This window comes from the organism of the source record quoted next, unplaced genomic scaffold (genome assembly GCF_019419815.1).
Source record: "Pyrus x bretschneideri cultivar Hongxiangsu unplaced genomic scaffold, Pyrus_bretschneideri_v1 Contig14, whole genome shotgun sequence".
Lineage (NCBI taxonomy): Eukaryota > Viridiplantae > Streptophyta > Magnoliopsida > Rosales > Rosaceae > Pyrus > Pyrus x bretschneideri.
This window is the reverse complement of record NW_025999435.1, coordinates 3454023-3474062: the sequence shown is the minus strand read 5'-3', so window position 1 is coordinate 3474062 and position 20040 is coordinate 3454023. Positions and strand designations below refer to the sequence as shown.

General features: G+C 35.2%; 1 protein-coding gene across 3 annotated transcripts; it reads right to left on the bottom strand.

The window, feature by feature from the left end:
- Positions 1-275: 275 nt before the first annotated feature.
- LOC103953603 (eIF-2-alpha kinase GCN2) lies at positions 276-18199 on the bottom strand. 3 transcript variants are annotated; one of them, XM_048579815.1, is made up of 30 exons: positions 17652-18199; positions 16720-16788; positions 16580-16639; positions 16388-16493; positions 15899-16003; positions 14834-15271; positions 13977-14105; positions 13809-13895; positions 13642-13728; positions 13443-13554; positions 12217-12334; positions 11521-11575; positions 11098-11267; positions 10123-10307; positions 9555-9703; positions 9100-9349; positions 7878-8160; positions 7669-7762; positions 6400-6480; positions 6183-6239; positions 5852-5983; positions 5673-5756; positions 4924-5032; positions 4711-4847; positions 3565-3672; positions 2435-2520; positions 2215-2317; positions 2005-2127; positions 1157-1296; positions 276-756 (listed from the first exon to the last, which is right to left on the bottom strand). In XM_048579815.1, the coding sequence occupies exons 1-29, from the start codon at positions 17771-17773 to the stop codon at positions 1186-1188; spliced, it is 3750 nt and encodes a 1249-aa protein (XP_048435772.1). In that variant the 5' UTR covers positions 17774-18199; the 3' UTR covers positions 276-756; positions 1157-1185. The 3 variants fall into 3 exon arrangements, with proteins under 3 accessions (XP_048435772.1, XP_048435771.1, XP_009363638.2); XM_048579814.1 differs by lacking the exon at positions 276-756 and adding an exon at positions 808-987; XM_009365363.3 differs by lacking the exon at positions 276-756 and having other exon boundaries at positions 808-1296.
- Positions 18200-20040: the final 1841 nt, after the last annotated feature.

Below are 20040 nucleotides of genomic sequence, written 5' to 3'. Positions count from 1 at the left end.
ATGAGAGTTTCTTTGATGAATGCAAAGCTTTAAGAAGTATAAGGCATCAAAATCTTCTCCAGATCATAACTGCTTGCTCAAGCATGGATAATCAAGGTAACGGCTTCAAAGGCCTAGTTTTCAAGTTCATGAAAAACGAAGGCCTAGATTCATGGTTGCATCCAAAAGACGACCAATCTCAAATCAAGAGATTGAGCACTATGGAGAAATTGAATATTGCCATCGATGTTGCTTCTATATCTCCACCATCGTTGCGAAACTCCCATTGTTCACTATGATCTAAAGCCGAGCAATGTTTTTCATTGGAAAAAGACCTACAGACGACACGTTCAACGATGGTCTAAGCATTCACAAATTTGCAGCTACAGTGTTGCCTGCCATGTCATGAACGTAGTTGACCCTTCTTTGCTCCTCGAGACAGATGGTGATGGTGACAATTATGATGAAACATACGGTAATAACATACAAGAAAGACCAATTACAAGATATTGTGACCGTGCTCCACTCCATGCAACAAGATTTGAGGAATGTTTGGTTTCAGTAATGCAGATAGGAATTTCTTGCTCTGCAATGTCGCCTAGAGAGCGGATGCCTATTGCTGTCGTTGTCAACCAAACGAAGACAATTAGAGACGATGGGAAGTTTTGATTCCCAAAATTTCTCTTACAACAACAAAGTCTTATCCCACTAAGTGAGGTCGGCTGTATGAATTCCAGAACGCTATTGTCCTCGCTTTTGGGCCAAGTCTTCCGTTAGCTTCAAGAATTCCCAAAATTTCTCTTCATTAAAAGAAATAAGACATTCTACTTCACATGACAAAGCTTTGCTATTGCTATTTTCTGTTTCATTAGACAAGTTGGCTCGTAAATATATACAAATTTGCGAATTCATATACAAAGTGAAGAACCCTAAACAATCTTCCCACAAGAAAAGAAAACTAAAATCAACCGCGTAACCACCCCCGAACTCAACAGGTTTGAAGGAAAGCTGAACAAAATATGGAAACAGGACAAGGGCTGGATAATCAGTGTACACACCATATAAGGGCTCCTAACAAAGGGTACAGACAAAAAAAGCTGCTATTGTTGGGACTATTTTCACAAGCAATCTTATATGCAGAAATTATGCAGGTACTTCGGCATCTTGATTCACGTACCAGAAAAAGTTGTGCTTTTGATGACACGCCTAAGTCCAAATGGAAGGATTTCTAAATTGTATCGCCATTGCATCCAGCAGAAACCTGACAAGATCTTCTCTGTCAACTTCCTTTTCTTTTTTGAGTTCAAGATGACGGACCTGGAGATACAGTTAAACAAAGTTCCAAAATTAATTCAGGAGATGAATCCAAGCTTTTCAAGAATCGAAGGTTTAACCGACATTTAAGTCTTGTAGGCTATAATCTGGGGCGAAGATTTTCTCTCTAAACCACCTCCAGATTTATTATCAAATTCTTTTATTTTTCATCCAATTCATCTATGTTTCTTGAAATATAATAAATCTGTACGGTGGACCGGTGGTACATCCTTACTCATCTAGAAACGAAGCAATCAGATATTTTTATAGGTTATAGCCTTCTGAGAATGACTATCATCGAAATCCGATCAAAATGGTAACACTCATATGTACAGGGTAAAATAACACTGCAATAGTTGATCATAAAGAAAGAATGTTGAACTTAAAATTTAACAAGTAGGAAAAATCTTATCATTCTATAAATCTACTAGGACCACTTCCAACTAAACGTAAATTCCTCATGGTAAAAAACATAGAAAAGAACTTAATCGATGCCAAATTTATAGCATCTTACTGCAGATGTAATGTCATTTCTCAACTTCCCAGCTTTGGTTTTACCTACTTTTCACGGAGAAAACTATTCACTTACTAATATATATATATACTAGTAATGTTCTCTTGCCAGCGAGTGTATTATGGTATCAACATAAACACACATTTTGACACATCAATTGTTCTGAGCTATTATTCCTACATTAGCACATATATTACCTTAACAGAGCCTTTCTGTGAAACACCTGTGTCTGTTATGATGACAAGGCACTTTATGTCATGTTCATTTGCATATTCATACTGCTCTGTAAGACTTGGATCAGGTGTTGGGACAAACTCAGCCTAATAGACAAAGGATTCGCTGGTCAGCACAGAATCAGTTAAGCAACCATTTGTAGCGTAAAATCTTTGAAAATTCCATCTAAAAACCTTAATGTTTTCCTCCCATAGCTCAGCGACTAGTTCCATGCGCTCTTTCAATAGACCACCTCCTCCTTTTGAACAAACAAGAACAATGTTGCTAACTTCATTTCTGCAAGAATAAAATCAAATCATACAGAAATTTATCTAAATTAAAGATAATGATCAGGACTTTTAGCGGCAAGTAGCAATGTAACAAGACAGACTAAATAAGCTAGTAAAAATATACCTGATTGGTTTAAAATCTATAGAAGAATGCTGAATTATTGTCTCTAATGCAAGGCTGGTCCCAACAGCACCCGGAGGGTTTGATTTCTAACAAAAAGAAAACAAAAACCATTGTCAATGTAAAAAAAAAAAAAAAAAAAAAGAGAAAACACAAGATGTAAGTATAGCATAAATATATATCATCTGGTTGGTAAAACTTATCCAATACCATTCAATGTGTCTTCTTTTTCCTTAGAAATGACAAAATATGATTAAGAGAAGATGAAAGATACACAAGGATTAGTGAACAAGGAGGCACCAATAAAAGAGTACATCTGATTCACAGAGATAAACAATGAACCTACTACAGCCACATTATCCTATAGCTGCCTTCCAATTTAGCCCATAAAGAGATAGTAAAATCCTCAAATTCTGGTGTAACTGAAACCCTAAGGACCGACGAAAACCTTCCCTCTCCACAGCTCTTGTACCTCATATGTCTCCCCTTTCAGATAACCCACAATATAGCCATCACCAACTCCAAATACCAACTCTCCAATTCAAAAGGCATGGGAGCAAACCTGGCAACAATTGTTTTCATGGGAAAAATAAAAAACGTGATTGCAAGATGTGATTCCCAACCACATATCCTACCAAAATCTGATACCTACCACCAATTGCATATCCCACTAACACTACAAATTTTGACCGCCACTAAGAACAAAACTGTTCTATGAAGCACAAAACTCTTCCAACACATTGCTTGTCTCAATGAATGGTATTGAAGATTTCCCACGTTCAAACCTCTGATTTCTTGGTATCATACGATTTCTATGAAAATTTACATAAACCTCAAAAATAGTAAAAGTACTCGAGTAGCATGAGGGGTTTTATAACATAGTCAAGTATAATTTGCCATGTGATAGTCAAGTCAGAGGGGGCATACTAAATTCAGTTCCAAATTTTCTACTAAGCAACTTAGGCAATAATAAGGGCACTGGCATATGCAAATGAAAAAGAGCTCAAGCACATTATCAATTGTTCACCCACATCTATATATATTATATACTCAGAACTCTTGTGGTTTCCAGCACTCGCTGGTCCTGTAAACAACAAAAGGTAACTAGAAGAAAGTAGATGCGTGTAACTTACATGTTCAAGACCCCACATTTGACGAAGCAAATAGTCATAGCGGCCGCCAACAGCAAGCAGTGCACCTTCGGCAAGTGATCCAGGATTGTTGTCCTTCACTAAATATACCTAGGAGAGAAATTTTAACTTAAATCTTTATAAATAAAAAATTTCTTTTCTTATCAAATATTTTGTATGGGAATGTATATATTTTATTTTTAATTGCGTAGTAGAATATTGATGGGACACATATTGCAAACAGATTCTTAAGAACAAAATCACTCAAACAGTTTTATCCAGTCCATTGGTGGACTTCTTGTTTACTTTTTGTACATTTTCATTTTTTGGAATGAAATTTGTTTCTTCTAGAAAAAAACATCACACTAACACACTAGCAAACACAAAAGTGACATGCGCAATTGAGTACATACATCAGGAGACTAATGTGTTGGCCTTGTAAGGTGTAGTATTTGAATTATTTTTATTTATTATTGACTGCTGTTTGAAATGAAATGACGTATTTTGGGAGTGAAAATTCTTTGCTTAATGTTCTGTGATCACTCATATGTTTTATGTAAATTTCTATGATAAAGCCCATCTGATTTATTATTTTGTGGACAATAGTTGGGCACTGACTGGTTAACACCCAATATACTGACTTTGCGATATGGCCAATGATATTTAACACATGGTCATTTATTTAAAGAACGGGAATTGATTGTTATTGGCACTCCAAAGATCTACTTGTACACTCTAAACTTTATATATCTACAAAGAAAATACGCTTATAAGGAGTGCACAATTAGATTTTGGAGTGCCAATAACAGTTCCTTAAAAAATAATGAACATGTTATTTAATATTCCTTGGACTCTAAAAAACAAGAAACACATGGCATTTTTTTATTGGCACAAAATCAGTATATTTGGGTACTGACTATTCAGTAACCAAGTATTATGCTTATTTTGAAATCAGCCATTTGGTTGTAAAACACTTTTAATTATGTTTGAAAAGTTCAAATTTCATTTGTTTAATGTGTTCTTCACTCTACTGCCTCAGATGCATTGAATAAGTTCTATGAACTTTCCTCCGATATGAAATACTAAAGTATAGCTATGCTATTTGGAAGAGGAAAAAGGAAAATTAGCATGTATCTAAAGCTAAGATACCTGGAAGAACAAATCTCTATGATAACTCTCAGTTGGTGGCATAAGTGCATCTACGTAAACATTTTGTTCGATCCTCCAAACTCTCAAGTGGCTGTAGAGATCCGACAGCTCATCAAGTGCCTTCCGTGTTTGTTTATCTGCATTAAATTTCTGATATTGATTATCATCTCTCAATTGATGTACAAGTATTTACATCAGCCATGAAAAGAATACCAGTTGGCAAGGCTCCCCTCAGTCTAGCAAGTGCCTGATCTGCAGGTCCACAAAACCGTAAACCAACAGTTTGCAGCCTATTTACAACAGCTTGCGGTAAATTAAGTTCCTGTCAAAGAAAATAATTATTAAGAAATAGATAATCTTTCTGAAACCAATAATATATTCAAAATATAATGATTTTCACAATTGAGTTAACAAAACTCTTTTTGTGCTAGTTTAACTGTACGACAACATAGCTACCAAACTAGGCAATCCTCCAAATGCTTTTTGTATTTTAGATTTCAATTCATGTAATGTTACAATTCTGTACTCTGTAACTGTTGTAGTTGTGTAGACTGCTTGTGCAGTGGACAACTTCTCCCATGTTTTTTAATGTTTCCTTTTATTACTGAAAATATGTTTCTTGTCAAACAAAATAGATATATAAAAATCCATAGAATCGAAGATCCTATAACTTGACAATCTATTTTGGTTTGTCGGAAAAGCATTTCAGTCCTGACATTGTTCACTTCATTATTAAGGGAAAAAACAACACAGAAAATAAAAATAAAAGGAATTAACCACACCAGATAAAAACTTTCATTTGGTTTCTATATGCCAAACTAGATAGTAATTTAGTAAATCATAAGGACAAGAATATCCGCTTGGCTGCTAGGTAACTCCAATTACAATTGTTTTCTTTATGATGAACACTCGTAATTGTTAGAAAACTAGAAAGTGCAAACACTTAATAATTTTTATCAAACCTGCAAAAGCTGACGCCTGATTACCACCCATTTGGATTTCCGCTCAGAAGATTGAGGACATAAAGAGCCCATCATAGACAGAAGCTTCATTCAGAAAGGGCAGCATCTATGAGTCATCATACCATCAATGAATTACACAGATTGTTTACGGAAATATCCAGAATACATCAACTGTGTACCTCTGCTACTTTCTGCCTATGCTCTGCCTTGACTCCTACCCAAGCCCAAATTGCCTCCAGTAAGTCCCCATGGTTTAGATGAATATCACAAAAAACTGCATGAAAAAAACGAGCTATAATGTCCCTTGTCACCTGCAAGATGAGACACACTTATGAAGCATATGCTATAAAGCCTATAACACAACTCATTGGCCAGCGCATGCTAGTCAATTACCAACAAATAACAAATTATTGTCCAGAAATAACGTGATATTTGTTGAATACTGATGCACCTCCAATAATGATAACTAAATAAATCAGGGATAAATAAATAAATCAGATAATGTATCACCTTGATGACTTCTGCCTCTGTTAATGCTGATGCGCCTCCAATAATATCAAAGTCACCCTGTGTTGACATAAGGTTGTATTATTAAGCCACAAACATCAACTTAGGAAGAAAATCATAGTACAGTTAATGATAGAGCATAAACATTTTAAAAACATTCTATACAGATAAAATATAATGTGAAAGAGAGACCTATAAGAAACGAGCATTTAATTCATACCTGAAGGTAGCGACTTGGGGGTGAATGTCCAACAGGTCTTCTGTACACAGAGGATATTTCGTAACGTTTGAATGAAGATTTCTACAAGTAGAATGGCCAAGTTATGCCCCCTGACTTTATCATAAAATTTTAGAGACAAAAGAAGCATGTATATAAACTTATAAAGCAATAATTTCATCTTATAAATAAATCTATCTCGGCTAAACATAAAACAATAATTCATGTCCCAAACAAATCCATTGCTAACTGAGTTGTCCTCAGAATTTTGCAATGGTGGAATGCATGATTGAAACTAGGCGTCGGTTATTGGATGGACACATTACACTGCCTAATGTCCGAAGCTTGTATAACAAATATCACGTGTTTTTTTTTTCAACTTATCAAACTACTGTCAGCATTAAAAACTTATCTCAGGGTTCAATGAATCTCGGCCACTCCCTGTTTCCAGTGCTCTACTGTAGACTTTCATCCAACTTTGATCTTCTTTCAAACAGTAACTTAGGTTTCAACTTTCAATTGATTCTTAGCTATTAAATGAACAATCACTAATTCACAAGTAGATTCTCCTAAATCCATCATACAACCCTTTCAAACCACCCATTTTAGCATTCTCATCGCCAAATTGTCTGCATCCACATTCCCATGATTTTCCTGTTCACAATTCAGTATATATAGTTTATCATTAAAAGCGAGCCCTTGTCTGTCACCCACCCTTGTTGCTGCTAAAAGGCATATTTTTTTTGTTTCTATTTTCATCTATGTTACAGAATTTACTAGTCCTTCCCTTAAAAGAATGCCAGTATTTTTCTAAACTTGGCAAAATGAAAAACAATGATAAAATTGTTTTTTGCTGCCATTATCTCTCTCCTTATAAAACCTAAAATATATGTGAAATCTCACTGAGATTCTGAACCTTGTAGAAATTGATAAGATAAGTAGATTTCCAGCATACATAACTCAAGTCCCATCAATCTTTCTTCAACAACTTATGAAACTACTAGTTTCCCCTTGTATACGGGTACTTTTGTAATGATTTTGCCAACATGTATGATATCTACTTAGGATGCAACCACGCTTAGCTTCACAAAGGAAAATAACAAGACCCAAGCAGAGCTTCAAAACTGCCAAACCAGCATGATCAACCAAGAATGAAACCAATAAGAAGTTAACTTAGGAACTGAAAAGGATTAATGTTTGTATCTTGTACAACAAGAATGAAACCAATAAGAAAAACAAGCAACAAAACATTTATTTTGATTTGTTTAATACCTGGCTGGAGATCGCCCAACTAACAAAAGGCAAGCGCAGCTCATGACTAAGTTCAAGCATATCTCCTCCGTGGGTTAAAAGTTTGACAGTGTTCCTTGTAGGATATAACAAATAATCAGTATGAATGAACACATAAAAAGAAACAGAAAGTAATTCTATGTCATAAAAACATTATAGTAAACACGCTACGAAGAGTTCAAGAAAGAAACCTATTGAACTGTTGGCAATCATCTAGCAAATGCATAGGTATTACTTCAAGGTGTTTTGCACAATGTTGTCTGAACACCTCCCTTGTGATGTCAACAACGTAATCACGAGCCTCAGTTTGTAAATCTGCATACTGCACAGCAGAAGTATCCCTTCCACCTAATCCCACACTTCCATCACGATGTTGCTGATCTTTCACGCTTAACATCTCCTCATCAAAGATGGCATTCAGAACTCTGTCATACACACTTCTGTCCTCTGAGGTTTGCATTGTTCGTAGAATATCTGAGCATATTGACAGAAAGCATTTACTCAAGCAACTCAAAACTTAATGGAATCAGTTGAACATTTCTAAATATTGCTTTGAAAGAGAAAACAAATGTATGTATTATGAATCATAAAGAAACATCTTCACCATCCTCCCCAGAGAACATGTTGGACCAGCACCAGGTAAAAAGAAATTGTATTCCCTACAAATATTATGAATGACAATAAAAATAATAATAAATAAATAAAAACTGTCATGATAACCAAGAATCACCCACAGAATTGAGAGATTCCAAAAGTTTCTTCGGGGGATGTCTTAGCAGGACTCAAACACATATGAAATACTAACTGATCTCTGAGAAAAATAAAAATAAAAATTAACAAATCACCAAGCACAAAGATCCTCCAACTAGGTTTAGTGAGGAGCTGGTGGGGTTTAACCAGCACAAGAACAATCACCAACCACTTGGTTTAGCAAAAGTTGTATAGTGATCATTTAATTGGTTTTAACCAACGTCATTCGGACCATATCTTCTTTTTGGTCAATCTGACTGGTCGCGACATATAATTCTACTTGCTCTGTGATATCAAGTTGTACGGATGTTCATCTGTAATTCAGGCTACTGTAGTTTAAGCTGCACTTCATGGACATCTTTGGTCCATCTGGAGGGGAGTGTTGGAAACCATGTCTAACACATTCTATTTTACTTGGCTTTGTCATGTGTTATCCTTTACAGTCAAGTTGTAGAGACTTGCATAAGTTAATATATTCTACTAATATATATCAATGCTTGGTCTCTTAGTGTCAACAATTACAGACATTATTTTGCAATTAGAATAAAGAAGTGCAGCAGTCTGCAGAGATTTGAAATAGACTGAACACTCATACCTCTGCGTTTTTCATCTGATGAGATTAGCTTTAATAAGATAAATACAGAGATCATAACTGTTACTTACTGTCTAACAACTCAGACTCCATTCGTGGTGGAAATGCATGCTTTAGAAGTTCAGTGGCAGAAGGACGATCTGATGGACTTGGAGACATTAAACGCCGCAACAGAGATGCCTGTTCAGGAAATTCAGCAACCCAAGCAGCAGGAAGTTCGCCCTTCTGTTTCAAGTCAGATAGGACATGATGTCGTTCCATTGCAGTCCCAAATGGGTGCCATAGCTCAAAGAATACAACTCCCAAGCTGTACATATCAGCCTGCAATCCAAGTTGACTCAATGATGTTTACCTGATATTATTTGATTAAAAACAGATTACATGCCTTTAAAAGTGGCACATGCCATATTGTGTAACTTACTATAAAAAATTACAAAACTAAGTGTGAAAATAATCAAAATATGTACCAACTTCGCCAGTACAATCGAGTGTAAAACAATGCAAAAATAAGAGCGAAAATATTTACCTTTTCATCTATCTTTGGCCATCCTTGCTCAATTTCTGGTGCAGTGTAAAAATATGTACCAACTTGGCCAGTACCATCAAGAGAAACTCCGGCTGTATCTGGAGGAAAACTTGGTTCTTGGTCCAACTGCTCCAACTTAAAAAACTTGGCTGAAACAAAACAAATTACATTGAGGATTAAGTACAAATCCTGAATTTAGCAAACAACTTTAAATAAAAATTCATGAGTTGTGTGTGAAAGTAAATTTTATATTATCACCCAGGAACTGGACTCTTCTCAGAAGCAAAATTGGTATGTCCAAAAGAAACAGAATTTTACTCGAAAAAGTAGTTCGTGACAGAATAGTCATGAAAGTAACCACATCTCATGCATTTTTCCTACCATGTTCTCACATTTATAATAGTCAAAACACAATACGCTATGACACACCGTACTCTTGAGAAACTAACAAGTACACTTTTCAAAAAAGACCTGAATGCAAGTACATAAAAAGCTCAACAGACTACATAGTTCTCAAACTAAGACATACTGAAGTGTAATGCTGTTATATAAGAAAATCCGAACTTACCCAGACCAAAATCACCAATTTTAATATCATTACGCGCATCAAAGAATATGTTGCTTGGGGTTAAGTCCCGATGAATGATGCCTTGTCCATGTATATGTGCCAAGCCTTCAACAATTTGACGACACAAATGCCATGCTAATTCTTTGTCAACACGACTATATGACTCGAAAATTTGGCGTAAAGTCCTTCAAACCATAAAATAGAAATAAAATAAAAGAGTAAGAAACATATAAGATAAAAACTCAGCAAAAGAAGCATATTTTAAGGATTAATGGAACTAAATTCAAGGAATGAAAGAATTTTAAATTAGACCTGCTGGAAGGTGCAACAAATAATAGAGAATAAACCAACAAAAAACTGAAACAGTACAGAGCCTATAGACAGTTTCCTTCAGCTCCCTTGTATTCTTATTTTTCTTTTCAATTTTTATTTCCCATCTTTTACCTTTTACCTATCGTACATTGTGACAGTCTATCATACATTGTGACAGTCTCAAATTTAGATATACTTAAAATCTGACCTCAATGCCGATGCAATATTTAGTTATTTACAAGCCTAGTAATGTTATCATAGTTGCAGGTTTCTCTAAGGATTCTATGACGAATGATGGATGATCGGGAGCAGTCAATCAGGAAGCCCAATAATTAAAAACTCTCAAGCAACAAAAGATATGCCTCACTAGGACTCATATCAGGTAGCAGTCAACAAGGATTTAACAATGGACTATGAGGAGTAATAAAATCAAAAAGTCTTATTGACAACAAAGATTGGCATATTTTATTAATCTTTCTAAATTGCATAAGAAAAACTAGCCTACCAAAAGGGTGATGCAATGGATCAAAACAATACCATGATGAACCAGGTTGCAGTAATTACAGATGTAAAATGGTAAAAAAAACTAACCAACCACTACGCTTCTTAAAATTCAATCTTTGAGTATATCTTAAGATACAACAAATCAAAATAGAAGTTTACCTAGGGCAATATTCCATTTGAATGTACAGATAAGTCGATTCAAGCTTATTCTCATTCCCAAGAGCATCTGCTGAGTTTGTACCTTTGAAGCTGAAAGTGGTGCTGGCTGCAGTCATTGAACCCAATGTGGTATCACCATGAGCACCAATAATCCCTGTTTCAAACCACGCCTGGAAGTGCTTGCAAATATTACATATTCGAACCATTGTTGAGACAAAAGATTGTAAGAAAAAAATAACTTCCCTAAAAATTAAACTTTTCAATATCAAAGAACAGTCCCCAATGCAAGCTGCTTTGAAAATAAATGTAGGCTAAGACAATATTGCATATACAAAATCATAGAAACTAAAAAACAAGAAATTGTTACAGAACTTGCAGAAGCATGCCATTAAATGCATAAGCAGGAAAGAAGAAAGTTTTTACCTGATAGTATCGTACGACATGTTGATGCTGCAAACGAGAAAGTGTAGCTACTTCCCTAAGTATCTCACCAAAGTTGAACCACAAACAAATTTTAGAACACGGAAAAAAAATATTTTCAGCTATACATTTTAAACGTATAGCTACTTAAGATGTTAGATTCACAATTTTGTTGAAAAGACAACGAATTTTTAATAGCTATTACTATGATAGTGATTGAAATATATGAAAGCCAAAGAATATTTGATAGGAAATTGTTATTACCTAAACATAAGCAAAAATATATCTTCACAAATCTGTACGAATATATGAAAGAAACCTGCCATACTCTATCAGACTCTATATAAAACTCTGCAAAGGTTGCTCACTTAACCATGTGGAGTTTTCCAAAAAAATATATTATTTTTGCCCAATACAAATGTCATATGAGAACCTTTGTAGTCCATAAGAGTGTTTAAGAATCTACAGAAATTGTAATTGATTACCGCCCCCCTCATCCGATAACTGAAGTTCACTCCATAGTTAATTTTCTTCTTTAGCAGAATTACGTTTATATTTCCTTATAAAGTTACTATCTTGAAATTAACAATACAAAGACCCACTGACAAATGACTAATCAATTTCATGATTCAAGAAAGGAAATTTTTCTACGCTAAACGACGCCTAAATTTCAAATTTGTGCAGGAAACATTAATATACCTCAATATTCGATCATTAACAGGAAGGCTTTTATCCTTGAGGCGAATTTTCTTCACTGCATACTGCCTTCCATCTAGCTTATTTTTGCACAATACAACATGGCCAAAGCCACCATGACCTGTACCAGATTTTGAAAAAGAATCTTCCTGGTTATACTTCAAATGATACAAAATTCCTCTGACGAATAAATATTAAAAGCTTCATAAAGTATGAAGCGCAATGCCAGTTAGAGGATTATATATAAGAGTAAAAGGAAATACAAAACATAGTGAACCAGAGATACAATCCTCAAAACAAAACCAAAATACCCTCTTACATTGTAATACATCTCCCGAAACTATCCTACAGCAGGGCCTCCAATCTAATAAAATTACAATATACGACATATCCCTTAAGGCTGGAGAAAAAGAAGCCCATAATGATGCCCAAAACCTGAGTTTTTCCCAAGAATTACTTCTACATCCCCACTATAGTTTTCAAATACTCTTCCATTTCTCTCCACCCAAATTACCTACAAAGCAACTAATACAGAAAATCCACAAAATTCTTGCTGTTTGTTCCACCACCAAAAGGCAAATACTTCTGAAAAAGAATGTTTCGAGGTGATTGAGGAATAACCCAATTTACACCTGCCTTACTAACTATACGGACAACATAAAACAAGTGAGCACCAAATTCCACCTCTTTTTTGCACATAATAAACCAGTGAAGAGATGGACAAGCTACAGTATTACTTTCTTTTCATTCTACCTATTTTGATCAATAATTTTGCACGTTTCAAGGCTGATATGAAGGGCAAGAATAACAATGACAACTTGACAAGCTGTTGTTCAAGTGCTTTTACATAGCATACATCAATATAAGAAGAACTTCCATGGTTTTTCTTGGGTATGAAAAACCTATTATAGCATTATCTGTAAATTACCATTTAAGAAGATTAAAATAAATACATTTAAATAAAAATAGAAAATTTTTGTACAGAACAAAACAAATACAAGAGCTCAAACAGTAATTTTTATTGTCTACTATGGATGGACACCCCCAGGGATCTATAACCTTTATTTTTTATTTTACTAACCAAACTATAATCTATAACTAGCTCAGCCAATCAAAAATCCCATAATAAACTACCCACCTAGTACCTAGAGACACACTTAAAGAACAACTGAGGCTATTGAGCTATTAGGAAAACAAAATGAAAAAACATACGAAAAAAATTTCTTTACCAAGGGACTGTAGCTCCTCAAAGTCATTAAGATACCGAGAGCTTGGGAGAGATGTACTTGGCCCATCGCAATCAGATGCGGGTTCCCAAAATTGAGAGATTCGGGATGAAACCTAGATAAGAGAAGGTATGTAACGATGTGAAATGGTTTTAGAAGCTAGATCTTAGCAGCAAAGAAATGAAGAAGGGGGATGACAGACCATATGTTGTCTGAAAGCATGATCAAATGTTCTGTTCAAAACTGAAGGTGGTTTAGAAGTTAACTCCTTTGCCCATTCTGATAAAATCTGAAAATGAAATTAACAGAGATCAGAATCTGGTAAGTGTATGGGTTAACAAAGTTAACTGGATGAATTGAGTTACATACTCCTAACTTCTCCAATTCTGTGGTTATTTGTGGCAAGGCATCAGCCAATGGTCCTTTCGAAGAGCAGGCAAGACGGAGTAGATGAACCTAACATAAGAGGAAACAATACCCAACAGGAAATTTAGGATCAAAATTCCGTGTAGAAAAGCCAAGAAAACATAAAATTACCATTATGAGATCCTTTTTAACATCCTGAGACACTTGATCATGACCCAAGGAAGCAAATGAGAGTGACTCTGATTGCTCACTTCCAGATTCCCACTCATCTTCTGTTGAATCATCCTTAACGACCAAATTCTGAAAAAGCATAGAAGTATGTAGCGGTATCATAGAGTGTCCAAGAAAACTTCCTATACAAAAACAGACCATGAACCCAAAACAATATTATCAAACAGCAATGTCCAGAAATAACAAATTTCACCAAGGTCACTGCCTTCTATTCAATGATCTGGCATAACTTGTTCAGATTTCTCTTTGTACTCATTCATCCACACAACAAAATTTGTCTGCAGCCTTGTGTTATGATTGATTCTACATACCAAGAGAGCATCAGGGTTGAATCATTTGGATGTGCAAGATGTCAATTCAACACTAACTCAGTGCACAACTGGTATGCCAATCAAAAGTGGACGAAAAGGGAAGATAAGACAAAGTATCTCTCTTTGAGAGAATTCTTATAAAACTAAAAAAAAAAAGGTGATCTTTCAACTCCAAAAATAAAAAATAAAAAAGTCCATTCCCATCAAGCCCTCCTATTTCTCTCCAACCAAAGACACCATAAGAATACATGATAATCTGTACTCACATGTCCTTGTTGTGCCTTCTAACAAGATACAAAATCTCTCTTCGCACTCTATTACTTTAAAAACAAGAGTAAATAAATAAAACAATATGTGTAATATGACAAAAAGGCAATACAAGAATATATGTACGTGTGTGTGTGAAATTCATCCACATTTGTGCATTCAAACATCAAATAATATCATGTTATAATCTGCCCAAAGAAAAGGTATTAAATTACTCACCTCTTTCTCAGCTTTACCACCATTTTCTACTGATTCCTCCAACAAAAATCTACTTGAATCTGTAGAATACAAGCTCTTGTTGCCATCTTCACTATCTTCTTCAAGGGTATCTAACTGGACAGTAGGGGAAGGTAATGGGCTTTGCTTTACATCTTGTAAACTTGCCTGCTCTGCATGCTTATCCAGTTTCTTTTCCTGAATATCATGCATGACTTTAGGATGGGCCTTTTGCAATGGGCTTTGCTTTATATCTGTGTGGGATGGGACCGATGAATTTATCCCAATGGTCTCATCCACTCCAAAACCCCAATTCCAAGACTCTCCAGAACCACTGAACAGGTCTATGAAACCATAAACAAAAGGCCCCTTCTTGTTACTTAAAATTGCAACGTCCTTCTGAAACAATTGAGCACTGCTATCCGTAGTCGGACATATTACCTTCCATGAGAAATGAATATACCAAGCATCCATCAATCGAACAACCAGTAGAGAAGTAATGATAAGCAAAGTTTCATCAAGAAATGAGAATGAACTTTTCAGATCTACATGTTAAAGAAGGTTACACCTAAAAAAACTTGATTCAAATTCATAATTAACACATCAAAAGATGTAGTCTTCATAGTTGTCAATATTAATTGTCTTATTCTTGTGGACCATGTATCATATGAAACCTTGCCCTCAGAGATAGGGGCGCAACAAAAAGGTTTCTAAACAGGCATCGGAGATGTGTTTGATTGGAATGCGGTGCAATTATTCTTTATAGTCTTTTTGTTTGTTTATACTTGGAACCTATCCATAATTAACACAGCGTAGCATTGGTACCAATGGCAGCATGTCAAAATCCAAGAATAATCCAGACCACCAGGATGACAGTTAGCAAACATGGTTAATTAGAACAGCATACACATTTGAATGAACAAAATTAAAGTGTAATAACAGAAACAGAACAAGGAGAAAAAATCTACATGAAAGATGTCTGCCAAAATATTCAATTTATGTATGATATTTGTATATGCATTTTCTCACACAAACAAATGCACAAATATGATGATAGAGAAGTCTTACAGGTCCATGTGATTGGCCCACTGGCACAATTTCAGATAGGAATTCCTGGGCAGTCTCTACCAAATTGAAAATCATTACCCGTCCTTCTCGAGCATTAGAATTTGCCTGAAACAGAACAATTAAATTCAGAATAGAACAGAACCACACAAAGAGGCACTAGCTGCACACTAGTTTATTATGTGTCAGACTGACCAATGACATTTTCCATGCAAGTGTAAAATCTTTGTGTGAAATATCTCTTAAAATGAAGCTTGGGGGAAAGAGCACTGTTTCTGTTTGTTTCAGGGAAAATTTTGAAAACATTTCCTCATACATAGCCTTCAGTATATCAAAACTAACTTTGCCAATGGGCAAATAGCCGCTAATCTTTAAGGCATACAATATTTTTAGGATTAAGACAAAATGTTGCGCTTGTAACCGCATTAACACTCCATCACAGAAGAACTCAAAGAACAATCAAATAAGGTTTTAGGAAAAAAACAATAATACCTGATCATGAATAAGAGATAGCAGCCTATCAGTATCAGTTTTTGATAAACCTTTCTCTGGAGTTATCTGCAACTTTGGGCACTTGTAAGGATACCCTGGTAAGCACCTATCAAACAAGAGAACATTAAGATACATGGGAAGGAATATTTATAAACCAAAAATAAACGCAATATAGAAAAGAAATTCACTAACCTAACTGAAAGAAGTGCAGAAACATCCAGATCCTCATAACCCATATCCTTAGAATGAGGCCTGTTGCAGTAGAGAACAAAATCTCAATCAAGAGGAGTCTAACTCATGAATTGTTTCATCTAAAAATATATAAGACATACCTAATCTTAATAATGATTTGAGGATGTGATCCGGACATAACTTTAAAATCGTCTTGAAATATTGCACACCTAAACATCCCACACGAATAGCAATACAAATTATGAGACAGAAAGATGATTATCATGAATCTTTCAAACAGAGGCATCAACATTTTTTATAAACATAATAGTGCACAATTTACATAATAATAAAAAAAGTAACGACATTAATTTACAACCATCCAAGTATTGTCCTCCAGATTTGTTCCTCAAATAACCCAACCTTGAACACTCAAAAGTAAAATCAACATAAAGCGAATGAAGCAGATGGGAAGACCTGATACTCAAATACAATACAACATGATTATGGGTAGATGATATCCTTTAGAGACAACAAACAATGGAACAAAATGCAGCCCCCATGCCAAACATGCTATTTTCTGCAGTAACTACCATACGGTGCAAAACGGGGGAAAGGAGAAATGAAAAGAAAAAAGACAACAATTCAGTTTTTGCAATAGAATCAAAGTCCTTTCAGTGATGACACTGAAACCACTTTTAGAGGTTTATTGGCCAACAATAATAAACTGAAAAGAATTCCATTCTTTTTATCCTATGAGCTACAGGCCTCACACATGTGCCTTAAAGAGAGGAATATTGCCTCTCCAAAACTTAAGGGAATTGTTCGAATTGGTGGCACGTAAAAGATTAAAATTGCAAATTTCCATTATCATTTGGAAAACATTTCCAATCAATTCATTTGAAGCTGTGATTAATTCTAGTAATGGTGCATGTCAAAAGTTGCCATAAAATACAATCCAGTTGCGTCTGACTGTTCAATTTGTCATCCCAAGTTGTTCATGGTGATCACAGTGTTTGTCCCCCCATATGCAGTTTTGAGTCGATTATTCGAAGAATAAAAGGATTTAAGAATAAGAAGAAGAGTCACTTACAAGGCAGTGATCTCTTCGGAAAGAAGTTCATTATCATCATCGCCAACATAAGCCCCATGATCTTTCAAGGCCTTCTTCTTCTTCCCACTCCCTCCTCCACGCTTCTTCTTCTTCTGCCCCATTCTCCCACTCCAAAAAGCCCAAAAACCCTCTTGCGCTTTTTATCAAACACCTGGAGGACCCAATCCACACCAAGAATTACAAACCCTTGTGCTCTTTCTTCAAATACCCACCAACCCAATTCACCTTTTCATCCAAATCGCACAACCCAGGTCATGAAAAATCAAATCAAAATCAATCGTAAAACGCAGTGTAAAAAATGGGAAGCACCTCAGTGGGAATAAATGGATCGTCGAAAACCCTCAATAGTGAAAGGGTTTTGAGAACTGAGGTGTTTGTGATTGAGAAAGCTAATCCCCAGTGATTGGACAAATACCTAATGGTGATGAAAATTAAATATTACGGCGCAGAAAAATATTGACGGCGGCGCTCAACTTTGTTTTGAAACCGGGAATATGCGCTGGACTCAACACTGGCGGCAAACGACCATTGGTATGTTGCCACATTGGATAGAACCCGACTAATTCAACCGAAATCAGTTTGGTTGGGTTGGGTTGGGTTGAATTGTAAACTGAAAAGATTTGTGTTCAGGTAAAAACTTAATCCTCCGTTTAATAGGTGGTTAAGCTCAACTATTATTAATCTAATTACAACTGACATACTTGAATATCAGCAATTCTAATTAAAACTCGATCCATCCGTTTAATTGGTGGGTTAAGTTGAAGGTTGGGTTGTAAATTGTAAAAATTTATGTTCAAGTAAAAACTCAATCCATTCGTTCAATTTGTGAGTTAAGTTCAACTATTATTAACCTAATTACAACTAACATACTTGAATATCAACAATTCTAATTAAAACTCAATCTATCCGTTCAATTACAAGGCTAAGTTAAACATTTTCTTTTTTGATACATCGATATTTTTATATTAAAGGGATGAGAAGTTAGGCTAAGCCACATAATAGGCTACTTAATGTGGTATCGAATTCGCCATCCACGAGATTCGAACCTAAGATTTCTCACTTCTAAGTGATGAAGAATACCATCAGATTGTAGTATTGAATGACAAGTTGAACTTTTTTTTAATATTTTATTTAAATAATGAACTTTTAATATTAAGTAACAAATAGTAATTTTGACTATTAAGGCCACTTTGAGACATGACCAATCAAAGAAAATTCTTTAAAGGGTCACATGTAAAACAGTAAAATTTACAAACATGATAGTCTTAAGAGTTAGTGAACTTTGAATTTAAACTATAACTTACAGTATTAGGATATATTATTCATATGGGGTGTGATATCCACATTCTATTTTACTTCTCACACACCTTTTTAATTTTCGACCGTCGGATTGGATGAATTGAAGAAGGTCAACGGACAGAAATCATTAAGAGGTGTATGAGAAGTAAAATCGGGTGTGTGGATAGCACACTCCTATTCATATTTGTGGATGCAGTGTTTCGCATACAATAAATTGGATGGAAAACCTGCAAAACAATAAACGATGTAAGATCAATGCCTAAGTTAGAAAGTGTTTGAGACAAATTGAAAGCTTGAGAATTCTAAGTAATAAAATTACGATTACAAATTTCTCTAGTGGACTCGGTTATTTATACGAGACGATGTCCATAAGCTGTCTGCTAGCAGGAATGCACCATGCTAGGCAGAATAGTTATCCTCGCATTCTCACAAAACTGTTATAAATCAACTTAATTTTGTCATTCTATCAAAAGCTGCTTTTCTAGTTGCACCATGATTGTTGTATGTGATGTGATGTACTAAAATGTTTAGCATTCATGCGTATGTAACAGTACAACTCTTTTGAGGTCGTAGTTTAATTTGTCAAACTATCTGGGTGAAAATTGACAGATTTTAGCACAAAAACTTGGCATCATCTATACAATTAACCTACCAACCCTTGCTTAAACAAGCCTTCAACTGAAGTAAGCTGCCACCTGTTACTTTTTACAAAGCTCTCTTTTTAACTCCAGCTCCTGTTGTCCTCGTTTTATTTTACACACTCATATCACTAAGGATAGTGCTATTCTTTTCACACTCTTGTTAAATTTAGGTCATTGATCTTCTTCAATTCATTTGATCTGACTGCCAAAAATTGAGAGGAGTGTGTAAGAAGCAAAAATAGGTGTGTGGAAAATACCACCAAACCAACCATGCCGGGAGAAGCACGAGTTGCACCATCAATGTTAACTTTATCTTGAAAAGCACAAGGAGAAAGCCAAAGTACCTCATGAATTATAGGCGCCCTTGAATGCCTTCTGATGCACTGCAAGCGCTCTGAGAATGCAAAGCTCAACTGAGTTTAATATAA

Excerpts from the sequence above, each read along its gene's own strand:
- LOC103953603 (XM_048579815.1), bottom strand. The coding sequence starts at position 17,773 with ATGGGGCAGAAGAAGAAGAAGCGTGGAGGAGGGAGTGGGAAGAAGAAG. Across the intron at positions 7,763-7,877 it reads GATTGCCAACAGTTCAATAG|GAACACTGTCAAACTTTTAA; the intron begins GTTTCTTTCTTG and ends ATATCCTACAAG. Across the intron at positions 2,128-2,214 it reads TATGGGAGGAAAACATTAAG|GCTGAGTTTGTCCCAACACC; the intron begins GTTTTTAGATGG and ends TTTGTCTATTAG.